Source organism: Monopterus albus, unplaced genomic scaffold, assembly GCF_001952655.1.
Source record: "Monopterus albus unplaced genomic scaffold, M_albus_1.0 scaffold82.1, whole genome shotgun sequence".
NCBI lineage: Eukaryota > Metazoa > Chordata > Actinopteri > Synbranchiformes > Synbranchidae > Monopterus > Monopterus albus.
The window spans coordinates 1,768,587-1,787,594 of NW_018127962.1; the positions used below are offsets into that span (position 1 = coordinate 1,768,587).

The 19,008-nt window shown below is 40.5% G+C and overlaps 1 protein-coding gene across 1 annotated transcript in view; it reads left to right on the top strand.

Moving 5' to 3' along the window:
• gabbr2 (gamma-aminobutyric acid (GABA) B receptor, 2) overlaps positions 1–19,008 on the top strand; it is a 181,887-nt gene that overhangs the window by 147,180 nt on the left and 15,699 nt on the right. The window contains exons 15-18 of the mRNA XM_020606858.1: positions 14,453–14,563; positions 16,826–17,050; positions 17,254–17,436; positions 18,235–18,364. Coding sequence (XP_020462514.1) covers positions 14,453–14,563; positions 16,826–17,050; positions 17,254–17,436; positions 18,235–18,364 — 649 coding nt within the window. The remainder of the gene's footprint in view (positions 1–14,452; positions 14,564–16,825; positions 17,051–17,253; positions 17,437–18,234; positions 18,365–19,008) is intronic.

Below are 19,008 nucleotides of genomic sequence, written 5' to 3' on the forward strand. Positions count from 1 at the left end.
AGGTCCTCACTGATGTGGACGCCCAGGTATTTGAAGCTGCTCACCTTCTCCACTTCGAGCCCCCAGATGAACAGTGGCCGATGACTTCTCCTCTCCTTCCTAATGTCCACTATCATCTCCTTCGTCTTGTCTGTGTTGAGGCTGAGATTATTGTCCTTGCACCATGACACCAGACCAGCCACCTCCCTCCTGTAGGCTGCTTCGTCCCCGCCAGTGATGTGACCTATCACTGCGGTGTCGTCTGCAAACTTTAGGATGATGTTGTCTTTGTGGGAGGCGACACAGTCGTGGGTGAACAGGGTGTAGAGGATGGGACTGAGGACACGTCCCTGTGGGGTGCCAGTGTTTGTAACAATGCTGGCTGAAGTCCTATTACCAATCCTGACAGTCTGGGGCCTGCCAGTCAGAAAGTCCAGCAGCCAGTCACAGAGGGTGGGGTGCAGACCCAGTGTGGACAGTTGGTAGGTGAGTTTGTGGGGGACAACTGTGTTGAAGGCGCTAGCTAGGCATAAAATGCAAAATCTACCAGTGCATCACTAGCATTAAGCACTATCATTTAATAGGTGTTAATATATTATATCATGAACAATTTGATAAGACACTAGCTTCAGTGATTCTATACAAATTCTTATTTAGCATTTTGTCATCGGTCATTGTGTTAGAAATAACCCAATTCTTTTGTTGGAAGCACGAGAAGTGAAGACAGGAGAGGACTGTTTAAAATCAACAGGACGTTTACTCAAAGTCTTGGCACAGGTGAAGTCTTACAGTGCTGGGGTCAGAGCAACAGAGCTCCCGCAGGAATTCCATTCTCTGAACTCTGACCTACTTGTTTACATTGAATTTATCCCCTTGGGCTAGGCCTGCCCTGGACAGAGGTACAATATTTCACACTTCGTAATCCTAATGGCCATTTGGTGTGAGTAGGTCAACCCCTGCCTGGGCCTGCTTGCTGAAATGTAATCTAGGTGTGTGTTAGTGTGTGTGTGTTACTCAGGTGGCTGCTTGATCTTGATCGATGAACACTGAACAATGGGTGGTCTGGGCTGCAGGCCAACCTGTGTGTGTGATAATAATAAGTTAATAAGTATGCTAAACTGGCCAGGTGGTCATCTCAGGTTGTGGGTTCCCTGCCTCTGCAGGACATCCCATGACAAAGCAGAACTTGGAATAAGCTAAGTGGGTCTAGGTGAAGGTGCCAACAGGTCTTTGTTAAAATGTAAAATAGACTGTTTGGTTACTTGAAGATACAGAATTTACAGCATACAGTTCCAAAGTTTCACTCAGTACAATACAGCAGTCATCAATACAGTTTTAATATGTATAAGCAAGGAAAATAAAGGTATGAAAAGTAGCTAAAAGAAAATGAAGAACTGAAAAGTAACTAAAGGAAACGAGTTATGAAAAGTAACTAAAGCTTACAAAGTAACTAGAGCCTATAAGAATCAAATCTTACAATTGTAAGAAAACTGTGTTCCTCTGGATTTTTTAAATTCTTGTAAAAAAAAAAAAAAAAGCAAGATGATTTGTAATTGTTACAGCCATCCCAGTTTCACTTCAGCTCCAGTGGCGTCAAACATAATAGCTTGAATTTGAGATCATCCCATTGACAGCTGAATAAAAATCAAGTGAGTGACATCTGCCTATTTGGGGTTTCTTAAAGGTGGAAGTTGACGTAAGTAAGGGCTATTTCCATCAAGGCTAACTGACTATCAGTGAGTTTCCAAAAACCTGGATTACCTCTAAACTGATGCATCCATTGCAATTCACAGTTGTGTACACCCAGAGGAGAAAGTTCCTCTCAACCTCTGCAGCAGTGTGCTACCATGTACCCTCCTCTCAGCAGTATACAGACCTCATTACCAGCATTCTGTCTTCTGTAGCATTGTACCTAATCACCCAGCATGGTACAAACTTCTAAAATGATGTGCCCTACCTCCTTCGCAAATACAGCAACAGTGATATAAGGCGGTTACAGTTTCACCCATCATGCAGCCCTAAGCTACCCAGCGTGCATATGGGTGCTTTGATGTTTGCTAGACAGGGAGTTATATTAAAGAATAGCAGCCATAAAAGCAGTTGGTGCCTATGATAACAAAAGCCTTAGCTCACAATCTAGCAGACTGCTAGGCTGTACCATAACATTTGCATATTCTAATGAGCCCAATGTTCAAGGTTAGCCGCTTACACTAATGATGCGTTTAGCTCTTAATAAATCAGTTAAGGCAGCTCCCTGCTGTAGCCCAGGGAGCTGCACCCATGTGTTTCTGGCTGTGCGTTGTTTGCACTTTGTGCATATTTCATTATAATGCAGCTTTGTGTATATGTGTTCCATTATGCTGTAATTTTGTGAAAATGCATGAGTGAATGAATCTGTGAGTACTAATCTACTTGGTTCTATGTTAGTCTTCATCCCAGCATGTGTGTGTTTTTGTCTTCAGCCTGCATTTAAATGTGTGTGTGTGTGTGTGTGTGTGTGTGCATGCCTTTTGTATGCTTTTGCACACATGTAGAAGAGGTAGTAGCTTCTGTTCCACCTCTTTGATGTTTCTTCTTCTTTTGAAGCTGTGGTATGAGCAGTCCACCAGAAAAAAAAAAGATTTTGTGTTTCTCCACCTTTTAGCTCCCAGTTTTTGGCCAACATTTTTACTGTTATACTCAGTTCCAGTTTTATCATATTTTTTACCGATTGCACTTGCCATGCACCTATTGCTCAACCTGCATGTAATGGAAATGGAACAACTTGTGTTTGGTCTTTTCATCCTTGTGCTGAACATAAACAGCTATAGCTTTCTTATGTTCTGATGCTGAGCACTTGAACCAGCTCCCAAAACACATCAGAAAATGGAAAATTACTTTGGCACAACTTCCTGCTGGCCAGTGTGTTCACCTGTGCTGTTGGGAGCATAGTAACTGATGCACTACACTGACATTTTATCACTGAACTGCAATTACAACATACTTTTGTTTTGTTTTATAATAATTAGTGAGATTTTCACTCCATAGTCATCAGATGCCAGCCAAGGCACTAAAATGTGATTGTGAGGCACCATGTTACTTTTACTTCTACGCAGAAACAGCCAGACCAATTTACTGGTTCCGAAAAAAAGCATGTTAAGCAATTTCTACTGGGAATAGAAGAAGAAAAGAGAGTACCTGTACATTGTCTGCATCTTAGACACAGGTAGTTATTGGGAAATAAAGTGAGAAACTGACCATTAGTCAGCTATAAATTTCCCTCCATGAAGGTCCAGTGTGTTTCCAGTCAATTGGTAGGTCAGCCAGTTATCTGAATAACATGGAATCAGTACTTGGTCTTAACATTATTGTGCCAGTTTCTTTCATAGAGGAGAGTAACAAAAAAAAAAACAACCTGCCACAGTTTCAACTTGGCATTGCCAGTTTGAGGTTAAAAGGTCATTGGGCCATACTTCCATCAGAAGGATTAGTCATGAAATGAGATTACAGGCTGTGTGAAAAATGGAGGCAAGGGGAGTGGATGTTCAAGCAAGTTATGAGCAGAAATACTTAAATGTGGACAGTCATTCAAGTCGAGAGATAATCTTGTCATCAGTGGTGGGGAAGATGAAGAGGCCGTATTAACACTCACTGATATAGTGAGATGTGAATTCAGTAGTTTAGTGAAGACTAAAGACTGAAATATGTGGAAGTGTGTGCATACTGTATACACAGAGCAGAGAACAGTGATGTTATGTTTGTTTTATTTTCTGACTTATAAAATGTTTTTCCCTCAGATTTTTTTCTGCCCCTACCTTGTTCACTCTCTCTCTCTCTTAAGTGAGCCAGAATAATATGTGTGAAGATGCACTGAAGTGGAAAATCCTGGTCACCCATCCAGCATGACTAGGACAGTAAAGCACACACAAGCTCTGTCGCACAGGCACACACATACACATATATGTACTGCTCTGTGGTGTTTACACACACTGAAGTGGGATGGCTGACACCCACATGATTCGGAGTGCCAGTGGCGCCTTGCTGCCCTGCCACCCCTCTGCATGTAGGTCAGCCTTGACTGAGGGCATCCCACTCCCAACCCCATCTCCCAGTTTCTTACTCCTTCAACCCTTCCTCACTGAATTCTTCTTTCTTTCCTTCTTCTTATTTCTTTCTACAGTGAAGCTATTCATTTACCAAAGATGTTAAAATCTCTGTGGGTTAAACTCTCCTCACAGTGCTTTTATTTATCTTGTCATATGTCAAACTATAAGGCAGCATATTAGCCTAAATGTTAACTTAATTCGCTAGATATACAGTAGGCCTATTGTTTTAATTTAGCAAGATTTGCTTTCCTGTGAAAATAATGTCTCTAAATCATCAAGTTTTTAATGAGCTGAGACAAACGTGCTTTTTGGTATAGAATTAAATTGTTAATTTAGCTTAAAATCTAGGAAAGTTTTCACAACCCATATAATGCAACACTTATAATGAATCCCAAGTCCCTTATTTTATTGTTCCCCTGTCTTTGAACCTTGCTCAACCTGGTCCGCCATGATGAAGGACATCCCAAAGCTGTTATTTCTGCTCTGGGGAGCTAGGACTGAGGAGTGGGGGGGGATGCTTGGAGGAGCTTTAACCGAGGATATACAAGTGCATCCTTCGCAGAACTCTGTTACGGATTGACAGTGACCCTTTATCAGGAATCAGTTTATGATTGGAGCTTCACATTAAGGATCTGAGGAAAGGACATCTCATGTCAGTTATAACATGTTTCATCGGTTTTTCTCTCCTCGGTTTCTCTTTGCATCTTTTCCTTGCATCTTACAGGGAGGGACTGAGGTGCAAGTGAGGGAAACGTGGAAGCAATTAGTAGAATTGGGATTCACCTTTAGTCTTTCAATTTATCTGCAAAATTCAAAATCAAATAATTTGGAGATTTACAGTATTACCTCCCTGGACATAAGCTAGTGTACATCTTTTTCTATATTATCAAAACCTCTCTAAATACCCTAGAGATCAGCCTCTTGGCTGATTCAAGTTATTCAGAACTTTTCAGTCCCTGACAGGTGACTGGTATGAGTCATCATCTGATGTTCAAGTTGTGAGCCCCGTCGAGTGATGGAATCAGGTGTTTTGTTGTTACTTCTCACACACACACACACCAGCTTCAGGAGCAGAGAAAAGGTCCTTTCATAATCTTATCACCTTAGTGGGGAGGGTGAGGATATAAAATTGGAAGCCAGAGCTGGTTTTGAGCATCACCCTACTTATTGCAGCAGGTGAGAAGCAGGTGACATTGCACGGTGTACAAGAATGACAGTTTGCGTGATCACATTCGACAGTGAAAAGAATGAGCGGCCCCTTGTGTTTATACACTGTTCCAAGCTGCTGCCTACTGTTACATTATTCTCTTCACATGACTGACAGTAATGTATGCTATAAATCTCACATGTATAAATGGAGTTTATAATTGCCCAGCATATTTAGAGCATTGTTCTTTGAACCCTTTTTGTGTAACACACTATTATAAACCATTTATCAAATGCTTATAGCCCACTTAAATAGAGGGATTAAAGTAACCATTCTTCCGCAACAAAATCAAGTTTTTCCACAAGTTGGTCCAAATTCCTGAAGTTCTAAATTAAGTTGTAATCTGTCATCACTGATTGGCACAGAGCAAACACAGCAACAACAGCTTTGCACTTTCTTTCTGTTTGTGCTATTTTTGTCCACTGCTATTAAATGCTAGTTTTAACTTAACCTCCTATGTTTTTAAAGTAAAAAGCATTTCAGCAGCGACATGGTTGCTAGCAGCCAGTTTATAACCAGACTGTACAGTGATTACTTATTACTTGTATATAAACTAGGGCAAATGGGAAGAAAATGAATTTAAGTGGAAAATTGGGTGGATCTCCTTGAAATTTGATAAATACAGCAATTATAGTTCTAGGGGTTCCAGGCTGCCATGTGAACAGTTTAGTGCAAAATTGAAGGAGTTAATTATATTAGGATTGAGGGTTGCTTTGGTCAGGATGGGGTCATCATAGCTGCTGTCTTTAATTTTGAAATTAACCTAAATAAAAAAAAATTAAAAAATTGTAAATGGGCACTTTGTCTTTATGGCATGACTGGCAACAGCCTCCCCGACCAACCAGCTGGGATAATCACTCACTTTGTACTTCTCTCTGCTTGTCTAAAAGCCATTATTGCTGTTCAGAATTTCATCGAGGGCCCGTGAAAATGGTCCTTGCGCTTTTCAAATTATTTCTTCCAAATTACTGTCACCAGGATGCCTTTCATCCTCCTATCTATTTGCCCTCTGCGCTCTTGTGTTTTTTCTTCCTGTGCCACTCTCCAAATTTGTCATTCTGACTTTTCTACATTTATCTATTCATTCATTCTTTAAATACCTCTGTACCTCTGTTCTTGTAATATTTGTCACAGTTGCTTGCAGGTGCTTCTGCTTTCCCCAGTCCTTGAAACTATGAAAAAAAAAATGCATTTGATAAATAGGAATACACTTATTATGATTCTTTTTGGGTTTCCTCTAAAACCACTTTCAGCGAATAAGATTTTTTTATACGGTCATGGACAAAAATTTTGGCACCCCTGCATTTCAGTCATATAACGCACCCCTTCTCCCAGAAAATCATTGTAATCACAAATTCTTTGGTATTCTCATGTTTACGTAGTTCTTTTGTTTGTTTGTTTGACACTGGGCTCTATATTGAGCCCCAAAATTCATTGGTAGCCTTCAGATTTCATAATGCCACACACAGTCAAGACATCCAGTGCCTGAAGCAGCAAAGCCAAACATCAGCGAACCTTCACTGTGTTTGACTGTAGGGACCATGTTCTTTTCTTTTAAGGCCTCATTTTGTTTTCTGAAAGCAGCAGAATGAGGTGCTTGGCCAGAAGGTTCTATTTTAGTTTCATCTGTCCACAGGACATTCTCCCAGAAGGATTGTAGCTTCCTTGGATAAGTTTTGGCAAACTCCAATCTGGCTTTTTTATGTTTCTGTGTCAGCAGTGGGGTCCTCCTGGGTCTCCTACCATAGCCTCCCTTGTCATTCAGATGGCGACAGATAGTACGAGCTGACACTGTTATCTATTTTTCTCTTTCATCCACATCCAGGGAGATTAGCTATGGCGCCATGAGCAGTAAATGTCTTCACAATGCTGCACACAGTGGACACAGGAACAGCCAGATCTCTGGAGATGGACTTGTAGCCTTGAGGCTGTCCAGGCTTTTCCACTATTGTGGTTCTGAAATACTCAGACAATTCTTTGTTCTTCTTTTCTCCATGCTCAGTGTGGTCCACACCACACAAAGGTTGAGTCAGCTATTCTCCATTTTAACTGGTTGCAAGCGTGAGTTCTATATTGACAGTACCTGTTGGTTGCTGCAGGTGAGTTTCATTAGAAGTTAAAGCAGCAACACAAGCTTGAAATACAACTATTTCTGATGATTTTGAAAAGGTGTCAGTGATTCTGTCCAGCCCATCTTTGGAGTTTTTTTGTGGAATGTATCAGTTTTCCTCTGCTTTTCTTTCCTCATTTTTCATTTCTTATGGCTCTCTATGCACTTTTTTTGTTGAAATGCTAGACTGACATACAGTAAATTGCTGCCATAAAGTCCATAGCTCCACCCGTTTCTTTGTCCTCATCTCTCTTCTCTCTCTGCCTCTAACCATGCTGGAATCTCTTCTGTTGTAATTGCTATTCAGTGAGTGACGGAGTATTTCAGTGTTCATCTCATAGCTCATCTACACACATGCACATACACACACTTCTGCACATGAACAGACACTGACACAGGCACATTACACGTATGTGTGCTCACAGAATGTGCAAACATTGGCACCTACAGAGACATATGGTCTCACACAGACACACGCACACCACTGTGTGAAGTAGCTGCAGGTGACAGTGAGTGAGCTGTCCATTTCCTCCCTCACTGAGTCTTTCTCCTCTTGCTCTCCAATAGGCCAGACACCATCATACAGTCAGTGAGATCCATATCTAGGAACAAGCCCTGGTAGTTGTTACAGGATATAGTTGCCTTTTTTTTTGTTTTTTCGTGATTTACGCTTGTAAATGGTATGTGAAAGGATTGTGCCAGTATTTCATGAGTTTGATATGTTTTCAAGAAACCACTGTAGCAGTAGGATTTTTATTGTGTTTCTTGTCCTTCCGTTTAGCCCCTATTTTCTTTTTAATTCAGTACTTATAAAAATCAACTTGCAGAGGCTTCTATTTTTCTACAAAGTTGTGTACTTTGTTGTATGGTAACTGAAAACTTGAGTCAACTTCTCAGGAGCATCCCATTCACAAGCTTTGTTACAGCTTGTTTGATTTTATTTTTTAGGAGCCAGGTCAGTCCCTTTTCCACAACTGCATTCATCTAACAAGTGGGGAGATTTTTCTTTTGTTTTTATCAATCGCTAGAACAAGGTCAGTGAGGAAGAAAAAGTAATACATTTGATTTGGTTCCTATTTTTGTGAGCTTGTGTCTCTCTGAATATCCATATTGATCAACCAGCAGTCTAGAAGGACACATCTGATTGTTGGATAGTTGTCATTTACAGTCACCTTTAACTAATATTTACCTTTATCTCTCCAGTTTTCCTTAGTTCACCCTTCCCATTTCTATTCTTCTTTTAGAATTTCTTCTTCCCTTCACTTTAAGTTGTTCTGTCGATATGTCTTTGAGGAAACAGGACTGACAGCATCAATTTCTCTTACCCATTTATGCCATTGTTGTTATCCTCCCTCAATCTATCCTACTTTTCCTGTATTATATAGTTAATTTTAACTTCCATCTTCCCATCCATACATACGTCTTCTTTCCATCCTTCTTTCTCCCTCTTCCTTCCATTAATCACTTCCATCACCTCGTGTATCTCCATCTCTCCATTGACAATCTGCCAGTGCTATGCCCGCTCCAGCCCTCCCACAGTGATCGTGTTAGAGGGCTAATGCTGTGAAAAATGACAGTGAACCAACACTTTTACTGCCATCACCACCGCTTTGGGGCCGCTTGACGCCTACAGCCCTGTTGCCTGGCAACTCCCCAGAGAGCTCCAAAAGGCGTGCGCTCTTGTCTGCTCGGCTGCAATAGAGACCTGAGCCTTATATCTCATCTCATATATCATTTTGTTATTAGTGACACAAATGTGCTCAGAGTTGTTACAATGCAAAAAGGTTGCTCATCCAAAAATCATAAATATACATAAATGACAAAAAATGCAAATGATGTAGCAGAGCTAAGTCAAAAATAGAATAAAAATCAGAATAAATATGTTTTTGCTTGTCCATTTAAATAATAATAAATAATAAGACAAAATCAGTTGCTTTGCTGTTAATTTCTTTGCACTGAGTAGAGGTTGCACAATATACAGCAGGCTGATATATCAAAGGAAAAATCTGAACAAATGAAATGTAACTAACGTTAAGGGATCACTAAATAAGAAAGTTACTTTTGGCTTTTCTCGTTTAGGGGTCGCCACAGCGAATCATCACACTGACGACTCGCATGTTGACATTTGGCGCGTAGTTTTACACCGGATGCCTTTTCTGACGCAACCTGGATTCAAACCCAGGGCGCCGCGGCAAGAGTGCTGCACCTTAACCACTAGCCTACCAGGGACGGCTAAGGGATCACTAAATAGTCTGATAAAAATGATCCTTTCACAGTCACTCAGTCCTAACTTCTTTGAAAGTGTATGTGAGATAATGGACCAACATGTTACAGTAGACAGCCTTCTTCACCGCAATCACTGAAACACCAAATATAGGAATATACTTTGGATAAATGGTGTTTCATTGCTCCTTACAGAGTTCCAGTAATGTGTTGAATATATGGCAAACATCATTGAAGCTGTTGTGGTGGTTTGTAGAGGCACCTTACTTAGACAATGTCGATTCAACATTTAGTCTTAACTTACTTTGTCTTTTCCTTTTTTCATGGTTAAGTTTCCAAAGTAACTCTACCTACTCTTTTCTGATACTGAACTACCTGTAAAAGTGAGTTTTTGTCATTCTTCTGTCCATAAGTTAAGTGTTCCCGATTTTATTCAGGCATTAAAGGCTATTTACAGAAAGAGCCCCATTGCTGGCAGGATATAGTTTTTTGGGGAGCAAGAAGGAGCTGTGAAAAGTTATGATATCATAAAAGCTATTTGACTCACAGGCTAGTTCTCTTACAGGCTGTCACTGATGGACTATTAAGCTTATTTTGTCATTGAAATCTTAATTGATGATACTCACCTCTCTTACTAGTGAGTCCCTAAGCCAGCAATAATGTAAAATCCATAAGGGTATGCTGTTTGTTAATTGCTGATGCAGCAGTACAACTCTTGCGGGTAGGCTGTTACAATAACAACAGCAATGAGCTCCCTCACTGGCAAACATGGCTGGCACTTCTCGACCGTAATCTCTACTAGGGGATGATGGTGTTTGGACATAACCACAGTCTTTGTGCTCCATTCTTTGTCTATAAAAGCACACACAGTCAACTGCCACAGAGTCTTAATGGACAGCAATGACTCCCTGTCAGCTCAACAGCAACTTTGCCCGTCCAGGTGGTCATGTCATGTTTGTAGCCACTGAAAAAAGATGCAGCAGTTTTTCATTTAAAGCTGTAGTCTATTGCATAAAAGATGCTTGGTTTTTTTCTCAGCTGGAGACAAGTAATGCAACAAACACTCAACCCGGTCTATGAAATACTGCTCAATATGTACAGGCCACCATGGCAAACGTTTTTAACAGTATTTTATATTGTATACAGTGCCTTGCGAAAGTATTCGCCCCCCTTGAACTTTGCGACCTTTTGCCACATTTCAAGCTTCAAACATAAAGATATAAAACTGTAAATTTTTGTGAAGAATCAACAAGTGGGACACAATCATGAAGTGGAACGAAATTTATTGGATATTTCAAACTTTTTTAACAAATAAAAAACTGAAAAATTGGGCGTGCAAAATTATTCAGCCCCCTTAAGTTAATACTTTGTAGCGCCACCTTTTGCTGCGATTACAGCTGTAAGTCACTTGGGGTATGTCTCTATCAGTTTTGCACATCAAGAGACTGAAATTTTTGCCCATTCCGCCTTGCAAAACAGCTCGAGCTCAGTGAGGTTGGATAGAGAGCGTTTGTGAACAGCAGTTTTCAGTTCTTCCCACAGATTCTCGATTGGATTCAGGTCTGGACTTTGACTTGGCCATTCTAACACCTGGATATGTGTATTTGTGAACCATTCCATTGTAGATTTTGCTTTATGTCTTGGATCATTGTCTTGTTGGAAGACAAATCTCCGTCCCAGTACTCAGGTCTTTTGCAGACTCCATCAGGTTTCCTTCCAGAATAGTCCTGTATTTGGCTCCATCCATCTTCCCATCAAGTTTAACCATCTTCCCTGTCCCTGCTGAAGAAAAGCAGGCCCAAACCAGGATGCTGCCACCACCATGTTTGACAGTGGGGATGGTGTGTTCAGGGTGATGAGCTGTGTTGCTTTTACGCCAAACATAACATTTTGCATTGTTGCCAAAAAGTTCGATTTTGGTTTCATCTGACCAGAGCACCTTCTTCCACATGTTTGGTGTGTCTCCCAGGTGGCTTGTGGCAAACTTTAAACGACACTTTTTATGGATATCTTTAAGAAATGGCTTTCTTCTTGCCACTCTTCCATAAAGGCCAGATTTGTGCAGTATACGACTGATTGTTGTCCTATGGACAGAGTCTCCCACCTCAGCTGTAGATCTCTGCAGTTCATCCAGAGTGATCATGGGCCTCTTGGCTGCATCTCTGATCAGTCTTCTCCTTGTATGAGCTGAAAGTTTAGAGGGACGGCCAGGTCTTGGTAGATTTGCAGTGGTCTGATACTCCTTCCATTTCAATATTATCGCTTGCACAGTGCTCCTTGGGATGTTTAAAGCTTGGGAAATCTTTTTGTATCCAAATCCGGCTTTAAACTTCTCCACAACAGTATCTCAGACCTGCCTGGTGTGTTCCTTGTTCTTCATGATGCTCTCTGCGCTTTAAACGGACCTCTGAGACTATCACAGTGCAGGTGCATTTATACGGAGACTTGATTACACACAGGTGGATTCTATTTATCATCATTAGTCATTTAGGTCAACATTGGATCATTCAGAGATCCTCACTGAACTTCTGGAGAGAGTTTGCTGCACTGAAAGTAAAGGGGCTGAATAATTTTGCACGCCCAATTATTCAGTTTTTTATTTGTTAAAAAAGTTTGAAATATCCAATAAATTTCGTTCCACTTCATGATTGTGTCCCACTTGTTGTTGATTCTTCACAAAAAATTACAGTTTTATATCTTTATGTTTGAAGCCTGAAATGTGGCAAAAGGTCGCAAAGTTCAAGGGGGCCGAATACTTTCGCAAGGCACTGTATATATGCACCCTTTTAGTACTATAGGCTTTATGTGAGTGTGATGGCATATAATTCAGACTTCTTGGAAGTAGTACTGAAATGTTACTGCATCCTGTGTAAATATACTGTATCTTCCTGATACTTCTGTACACATCTTCATTGATGTTCCTGGAATCACTGGATGATTTGGGTCTTCCAACATCATACACCCTCCACACTACACTCTCCCAGATTCTGCTGTCTTGCTTGGTCGCTCTATGTCCGCTTCAGGTCCTCTCTCTCTCTCGCCCAAACCCCCACTGCCACTCTGCTCGGTGTACATCACCATGATCTTTATTCTCAGGATACATGTCGGCTGAGCCAGGCCTGTGCACTCCTCCTCCCCAGCTTGCTTGTACTGATGCCTGATGGTCTTCATCTCCTGTCTGATTTTATGGATCGTCACCTCCCTTTCATTCTTTGAATAGTGCCCTCTGGCTCCTTTCCTTTCTGAAGCCAGGGTCACCATGGTTGTTGTAGTAGCTTGCCATTTCCTGTTGGCCTTCCCCCATGCAATCGTCTCCAGAATCGTACGTATATGTCCAGCTGGCTCCACAGAGATGCCTGGTTTATCCTCTTCCTTTCAGATCTTGACTCCTGGTCCTGGTCTGGCTCCTCCTGCCTCTCACCAGGTTGTTTGCTTGTGCATTGTGCTGCACCTGTTCCTGCCTGCCCCACTCGTTCTTACAGATATTGCCACATGCACACTATTTGCTTGTTACATTCTCAGTTTGCACATGCATAATTGCACATTGACTGTTGACTGCTGCACATGCAGCTCCCATGCAGCATACATTCTCTTATTATATTCTTATATATTTTTATTATATCTCTGCATTTGCTGCTTTAAGTGCCTTAGATTTTGTGTAACTTATTCATCTACTTTGTATTTCATTTGTTTTTTTGTGGCATTCATGTGGACAGCAAAGTAAGAATTTCATTGTACAGGGAAACATGTTTCCGTACTGTGCATATGACAAATAAACACTATGACTTTGACTTTGTTATTGTTTGTCCATTGCCTTGGTGTAATACCATTTTGTCTTTCTGGTCGGGGTGCTTTTTGCAACACCTAGATGCGTGTGAGTGGGTGTGTATTTATCAATGATGAGAGCATTCACACAAGGCACATTCAACTACACACTGTGGTATGCATGCAGATGGAAGCAAAGCTAGTATCTCTATTCTCCATTCAGCTTTCATTTTCTGACTCAAAGGAATTTGATGAAATCAAATCTTAAACTGTAGGTGCATATTGTACACAGAAATACACACACACACCATCTGCTGCACCATTAGACCTTTCTTACTGTAAATATGCCAGAAGACACAGACACACTCACTCACCCAGAGAGCAGCATGGCATTATGCCCGGCACTGCCCCAGGTGTCTCACAGTTGATATATTGTTGTGGCCTCAGATGATTCCATGCAGGCCAAAGTAATGCACTTATTAAAGGTTTTTTTAAAGCTGTTCCTAAGAGAGCAAGAGAGACAGGAGGGAAGGGAGAGAAAGAAATGATGTCTTTGCTTATTAATATCCACCTCAGGTGCTAATCTGCCCTATACGTCACTTGTGTCAACAGCTTCAGTGAAAGACAAGTGTAAATGAAAAGAAAGACAAGGGCAGGATGGAGGGATAGTGTGAGGGAAACTGATTGAGAAACCAGAAATAAAAGAGGAGGTGTAAATCACATTAATGAATAAGCTTCATTAGTTGTGCCCATTAGCATCCTAAGCATGGATTACTTTAACTTCAGTCGACTTTGGAGAACTCCAATGGCCATAGTGAGATACAGTCTGATTACACACCTGGATGTTTGATCACTGACACCCTTCATTCTGACTAGCAGCAGACAATCTTTGTAGATTTGTCTCTGAATGTGACATTAGAACACCTGCCACGACAAAACTCATTGTAACTGTACATTTGGCATTTGCTTCAGATGATTTGTTCATCACTCTGTAATTTGTTCTTCCGAAATAGTTAATGTACTTTTTTACTGTAGGTGTTGTACTCACTTATTTTCCTGTCTGTGTGTTTGTGTTGTCAACAGGCGGACCCCCAGGGCAGAGACATTGCCATCCGTCCCTTCTTGGAGCACTGTGAGAACACCCACATGACCATTTGGCTGGGCATCGTCTATGCTTACAAGGGACTGCTAATGGTGAGAAGAGAGAACACAGTATTTCATTGTGTACTCACAATCTGGCCATTTATTCTAATAAGGATGTATTATATTAATCTATCTGGACAGCCTCATAAAATGTGCATGAATGAGGCTTGATGCCTTTCTTTTCATATTATTGTTGCTACAGTATATACTGTAAGGCTATTTCAGAAATGTGTGCCAGTATCCTTAAGTGTCCTTTTTAAATCTCCTGACAGATGTTCACAAAATCACGAATATATGGATTTTTATGGGTGTGTGTCATTTACCTACCAGCCTTTAACCAGGGGCACAGACTCGGTGAGGGGTGGTACATTCAAAATACATGTAAAGAGTAATTTAAACCCCTAGTTCTATGAAATAAGAAACTATGCATTTTAAAGAATCAAATAGTTTTTTGTAAAAATGAGACACACATAGTGCTTTCTTTAGCTAATTTTGACTCTGCTCCTTATTTACTCCTGGCCAGGGGAGGGTTAGGGTTATTTTGTCACCAGGGTTGGCTAATCAGATTCTGGGGGTAGCTGGTGCTGGTAACTGGATCGGCCTATACCTTTATCACAAAAAGGCACATAGTTACACTCCTCACCTTTAATGGGGCATGCAGAGTCATTTGAGGTGCCCATCATGATTTTCTAGGAGTTTTAATTAATCACAACTGACACTGACATGGTTACTGAAGCAGAAATGGATCCTTCTTTTATTTGGGACCATATGGATGAAAATATATTAATAGGAATAATAAGGAATAGCTCAACTCTTTGCCAAGAGCTAGAAAAGAAGATTGATACCACACTCATGTCCACTGCTATGTCAAAAGGTTATTTTAACCTTTCCTTTTAACCTTTTAAGTCTTTTCACCATTATTATCAAGTTATTTAATATTGTATCTTGACAGATTATTAGTATTGATTTACTGGTGAATGAATGGTTGTGTTCATCACAGAAAACAGTCATACTGCAGACAGACACTGAATATTTATTCATGCTGTATGTATATTATCATTGTTAATGATAATAGTTCAGTAATTCAGGTCACATGGGCACTTATGAACTGACAAGATAAAACTGGCAGGGGCCACAGCCTGTGGGTTGTACCGAGGCATGTACTGCACCTGTCACAGTGTGTGAGACACAGGGTTCTAATCGAACTGTAACATATGTTTAGAAAATCCATTTCCCCACAACCCAGTGTGTTTTAAAACCTCTCTGAAGCTGGAGCAACTGTAAATTATGCAAACCTCATTACATTTATGGTGAGGTGAAGGAGAAGGAGCGAGGCAGAGCAGTAAATCATCTTAAGCAGACTGAGGGAATGCACAAGAATGCGGAGTAAAAAAAAAAAAAATACTAGAGAAAATGACACAGACAGAAAAATGGAATGAGTGAGAAATCTGTAGGGCAACAAGTAGAGGGCCTTTGCTGTAAAATAATAAGACCAGAACAAAGAACTGGAGTGGAAGAAAAGGTTTGTATCAACTCATTGCCAAGTACCGTATAAAGTATTGAGAAGGACAGCATGGCAAAAAGAAGCATTAAGGCATAAGTCATCCCTGCGCACACACACACACACACACACAGGCCCATTCATCAATACATACACACACCTCACAGTACATATATTTGCATACACACGCTTATGCACCTGAAATGCATTATCCTTGATGACTGCTCTTTTAATTCTGCTGTGTGACATTCCACTAACTGTCATTTAGACTTTACAATAAGCTGCAGACCACCTTACACAGCACACAGTGAATTATTCAGCAGGCTGCTGCCGATGCTGCTGCAGCACCTCTAATGTTGCCCTGACCAAACAATTCACTCTCACTGCACAAACATTTTAGCAGCATGAAGCCTGAGGTTGCATTAAATAGGTGTCTTTAGATTACTTTTCTCCTCATTTAAGACATTATCACGTAATAAAGTTTGATTTTTGTTAGATGTTTGTGTCTTTTTAAAGCTATATGAAACCTTCACTCTTAGTATCTATGATGAACAATGAAGAGCATTAAACAACAAAAACATTAAGATTTGAATAGGTTTCATAAAAATCCAGCATTTAAACTAGTAGCAACAAAAAGAAAATTATATAGTTCTAAAATAGCGAGGTTGACTGATACTGTTGACTAACTGTGTGCACTGACCCAGAGCAACGAGTTCAGACTTTCTATAAGCAAAATCAAATACTGCTTTCAGTTGTTGTCTGTGTGACCTCCTCTCAGACTGTTTGTACATGTCCTCTTTCCTCCTATTCAGTTGTTTGGTTGTTTCCTGGCGTGGGAGACCAGGAATGTGAGCATCCCTGCTCTAAATGACAGCAAATACATTGGGATGAGCGTCTACAATGTGGGCATCATGTGCATCATTGGTGCTGCAGTTTCTTTTCTGACCAGAGACCAGCCCAATGTCCAGTTCTGCATTGTAGCACTGGTGATCATCTTTTGCAGCACCATTACACTCTGCCTGGTTTTTGTTCCCAAGGTAAGTTGTTTCTGAAAGCATGAGTGGATAACACTGCATTGCCAGAAAGTAGAGTGCTTAATTATCACCACATTGACACACCGCACTTCACTGCAGTCCTGGAAGCTAAAAATGTAGCATAAACAGTTATGTGTAGCTGTTTTTAGTTTATGTAATTTTATCCCAGAGTGCAGCTGTGACTAATACTCATAACCCACTTCCAGTTAATCACCATGAGAACCAACCCAGATGCAGCCACCCAGAACCGGAGGTTAAAGTTCACCCAGAACCAGAAGAAGGAAGACTCCAAAACCTCAACGTCAGTCACCAGCGTTAACCAGGCTAATACATCGCGACTGGATGCGCTTCAAACTGATAACCACCGCCTCCGCATGAGGATAACAGAGGTCTGAGTCAAGGAATACACAGACATGTTGCACTTCTTTTTTACCATCAATCAGCATTTAAGAGGACAGGAAAACTGTGCAGCAGATAGCAAGGTTTTTAATGCAGTGGTGGGATAAGGAAGAGGCTTTTAAATGTAATTAAGGTGGCAGCAACAGCAGGAGAAGGGTCTCAAAAGCAAATATTTCAACTACAATGAACCAGAAAAGTTAGAAACACTGACTCCCCTGTACCGATTTCATGTATCATACTGTATAGCAGGCATTCTATTAGTTGTTAATAAAAATGATCATTAGATGTTAATAGCAACTCTGGTCACTCAATGATATTGTTTTAGACACGTAGCTGTACGATCTCTCTGTTTCATTACTTAAAAATGTTTACATATACTGACATTGAATGACATTTGAAAAAAATGTCCCTTGGCAGTCACCCCCGCTTTATGTCAGACCTCTGAGTGAATTACTACTGTTGTCCTTGTTTTGTGGCAAACGAGAAGCTGCTTAGACACTATAATAACTAGTAACGTTATTATATGTTTGGCAGACAGCAGCCTTGTACATTCTTCAGTGTGATTAGTAATATAACAAAGCAGTTTCAGCAGTTTTCCTTAAATTCGACTTAACTCTGGGTAGTATTTGTCTGATAACCTTTAGTTTATCTTTGAATGAATTGTGCAAAGCTGATGTCTTTTAATACATCTCAGTGTTTGGTTTATAATGTACTTTATCATTTATTTTACTTATAAAAAAATTAAACAACATAAGCAAATCAATTCTCTGTTTTCCTGTTAAAAAAAGCTCGACAAGGAGCTGGAAGAAGTGACCATGCAGCTGCAGGACACCCCAGAAAAAACTCCCTACATCAAACAGGACCATTACCCTGACGCTAACAACATTCTCAGCATACGCAACTTCACAGATGGAAAAGGTGAGACAAACAGATACAGACGATATCTTCCTCCATTCTAAAAAATGATGACCATCCTTTGTTTCAGGAGTCCTATCCTCTTCTGTCCAGAAGGAGGTTCTTAGTGTCAGGATGTAGAATGAAGCAGTATAAACATAGTTTTGTTCCTGCTGCTATTACTAAGTTTAATAAGCTGTCACACTTTTTTATGTTTTTAAACATCCGGGTTGCAAGCGAGAGCAGATGTCTTTACTGCTCCTCTTGTCTGTTCTATGATTTTTCAAATCTTCTACATTTTCAAGTCTTTGAACAAATTCTACAACTATTAAAATGCCTCCAAGAGGGAAAAGAGCTAATAAATCAGAAGCGAACGAGGATGTTGATGCAGAAAAGGATTATATTTCAGCAACGCAAGTAACAGAGATGTTGAGTCAGCAGAAGCAGATGTACACCGCACTGTTGAGCCAACAACAAGACAACTTTAAAGGTTTTGTGCAACTACTTATGGAGACAAATAACAAGAGACTCGACGACATGACCAGAGAAATACAGGAGATAAAAACCAGTTTGCAGTTTACCCAACGATATGTGGATGTGATTAAAGCAGCCATGGGTGAACAGAAAATACAAACCAAGGAAACAAGGGATGATGTCTACAAAACTTG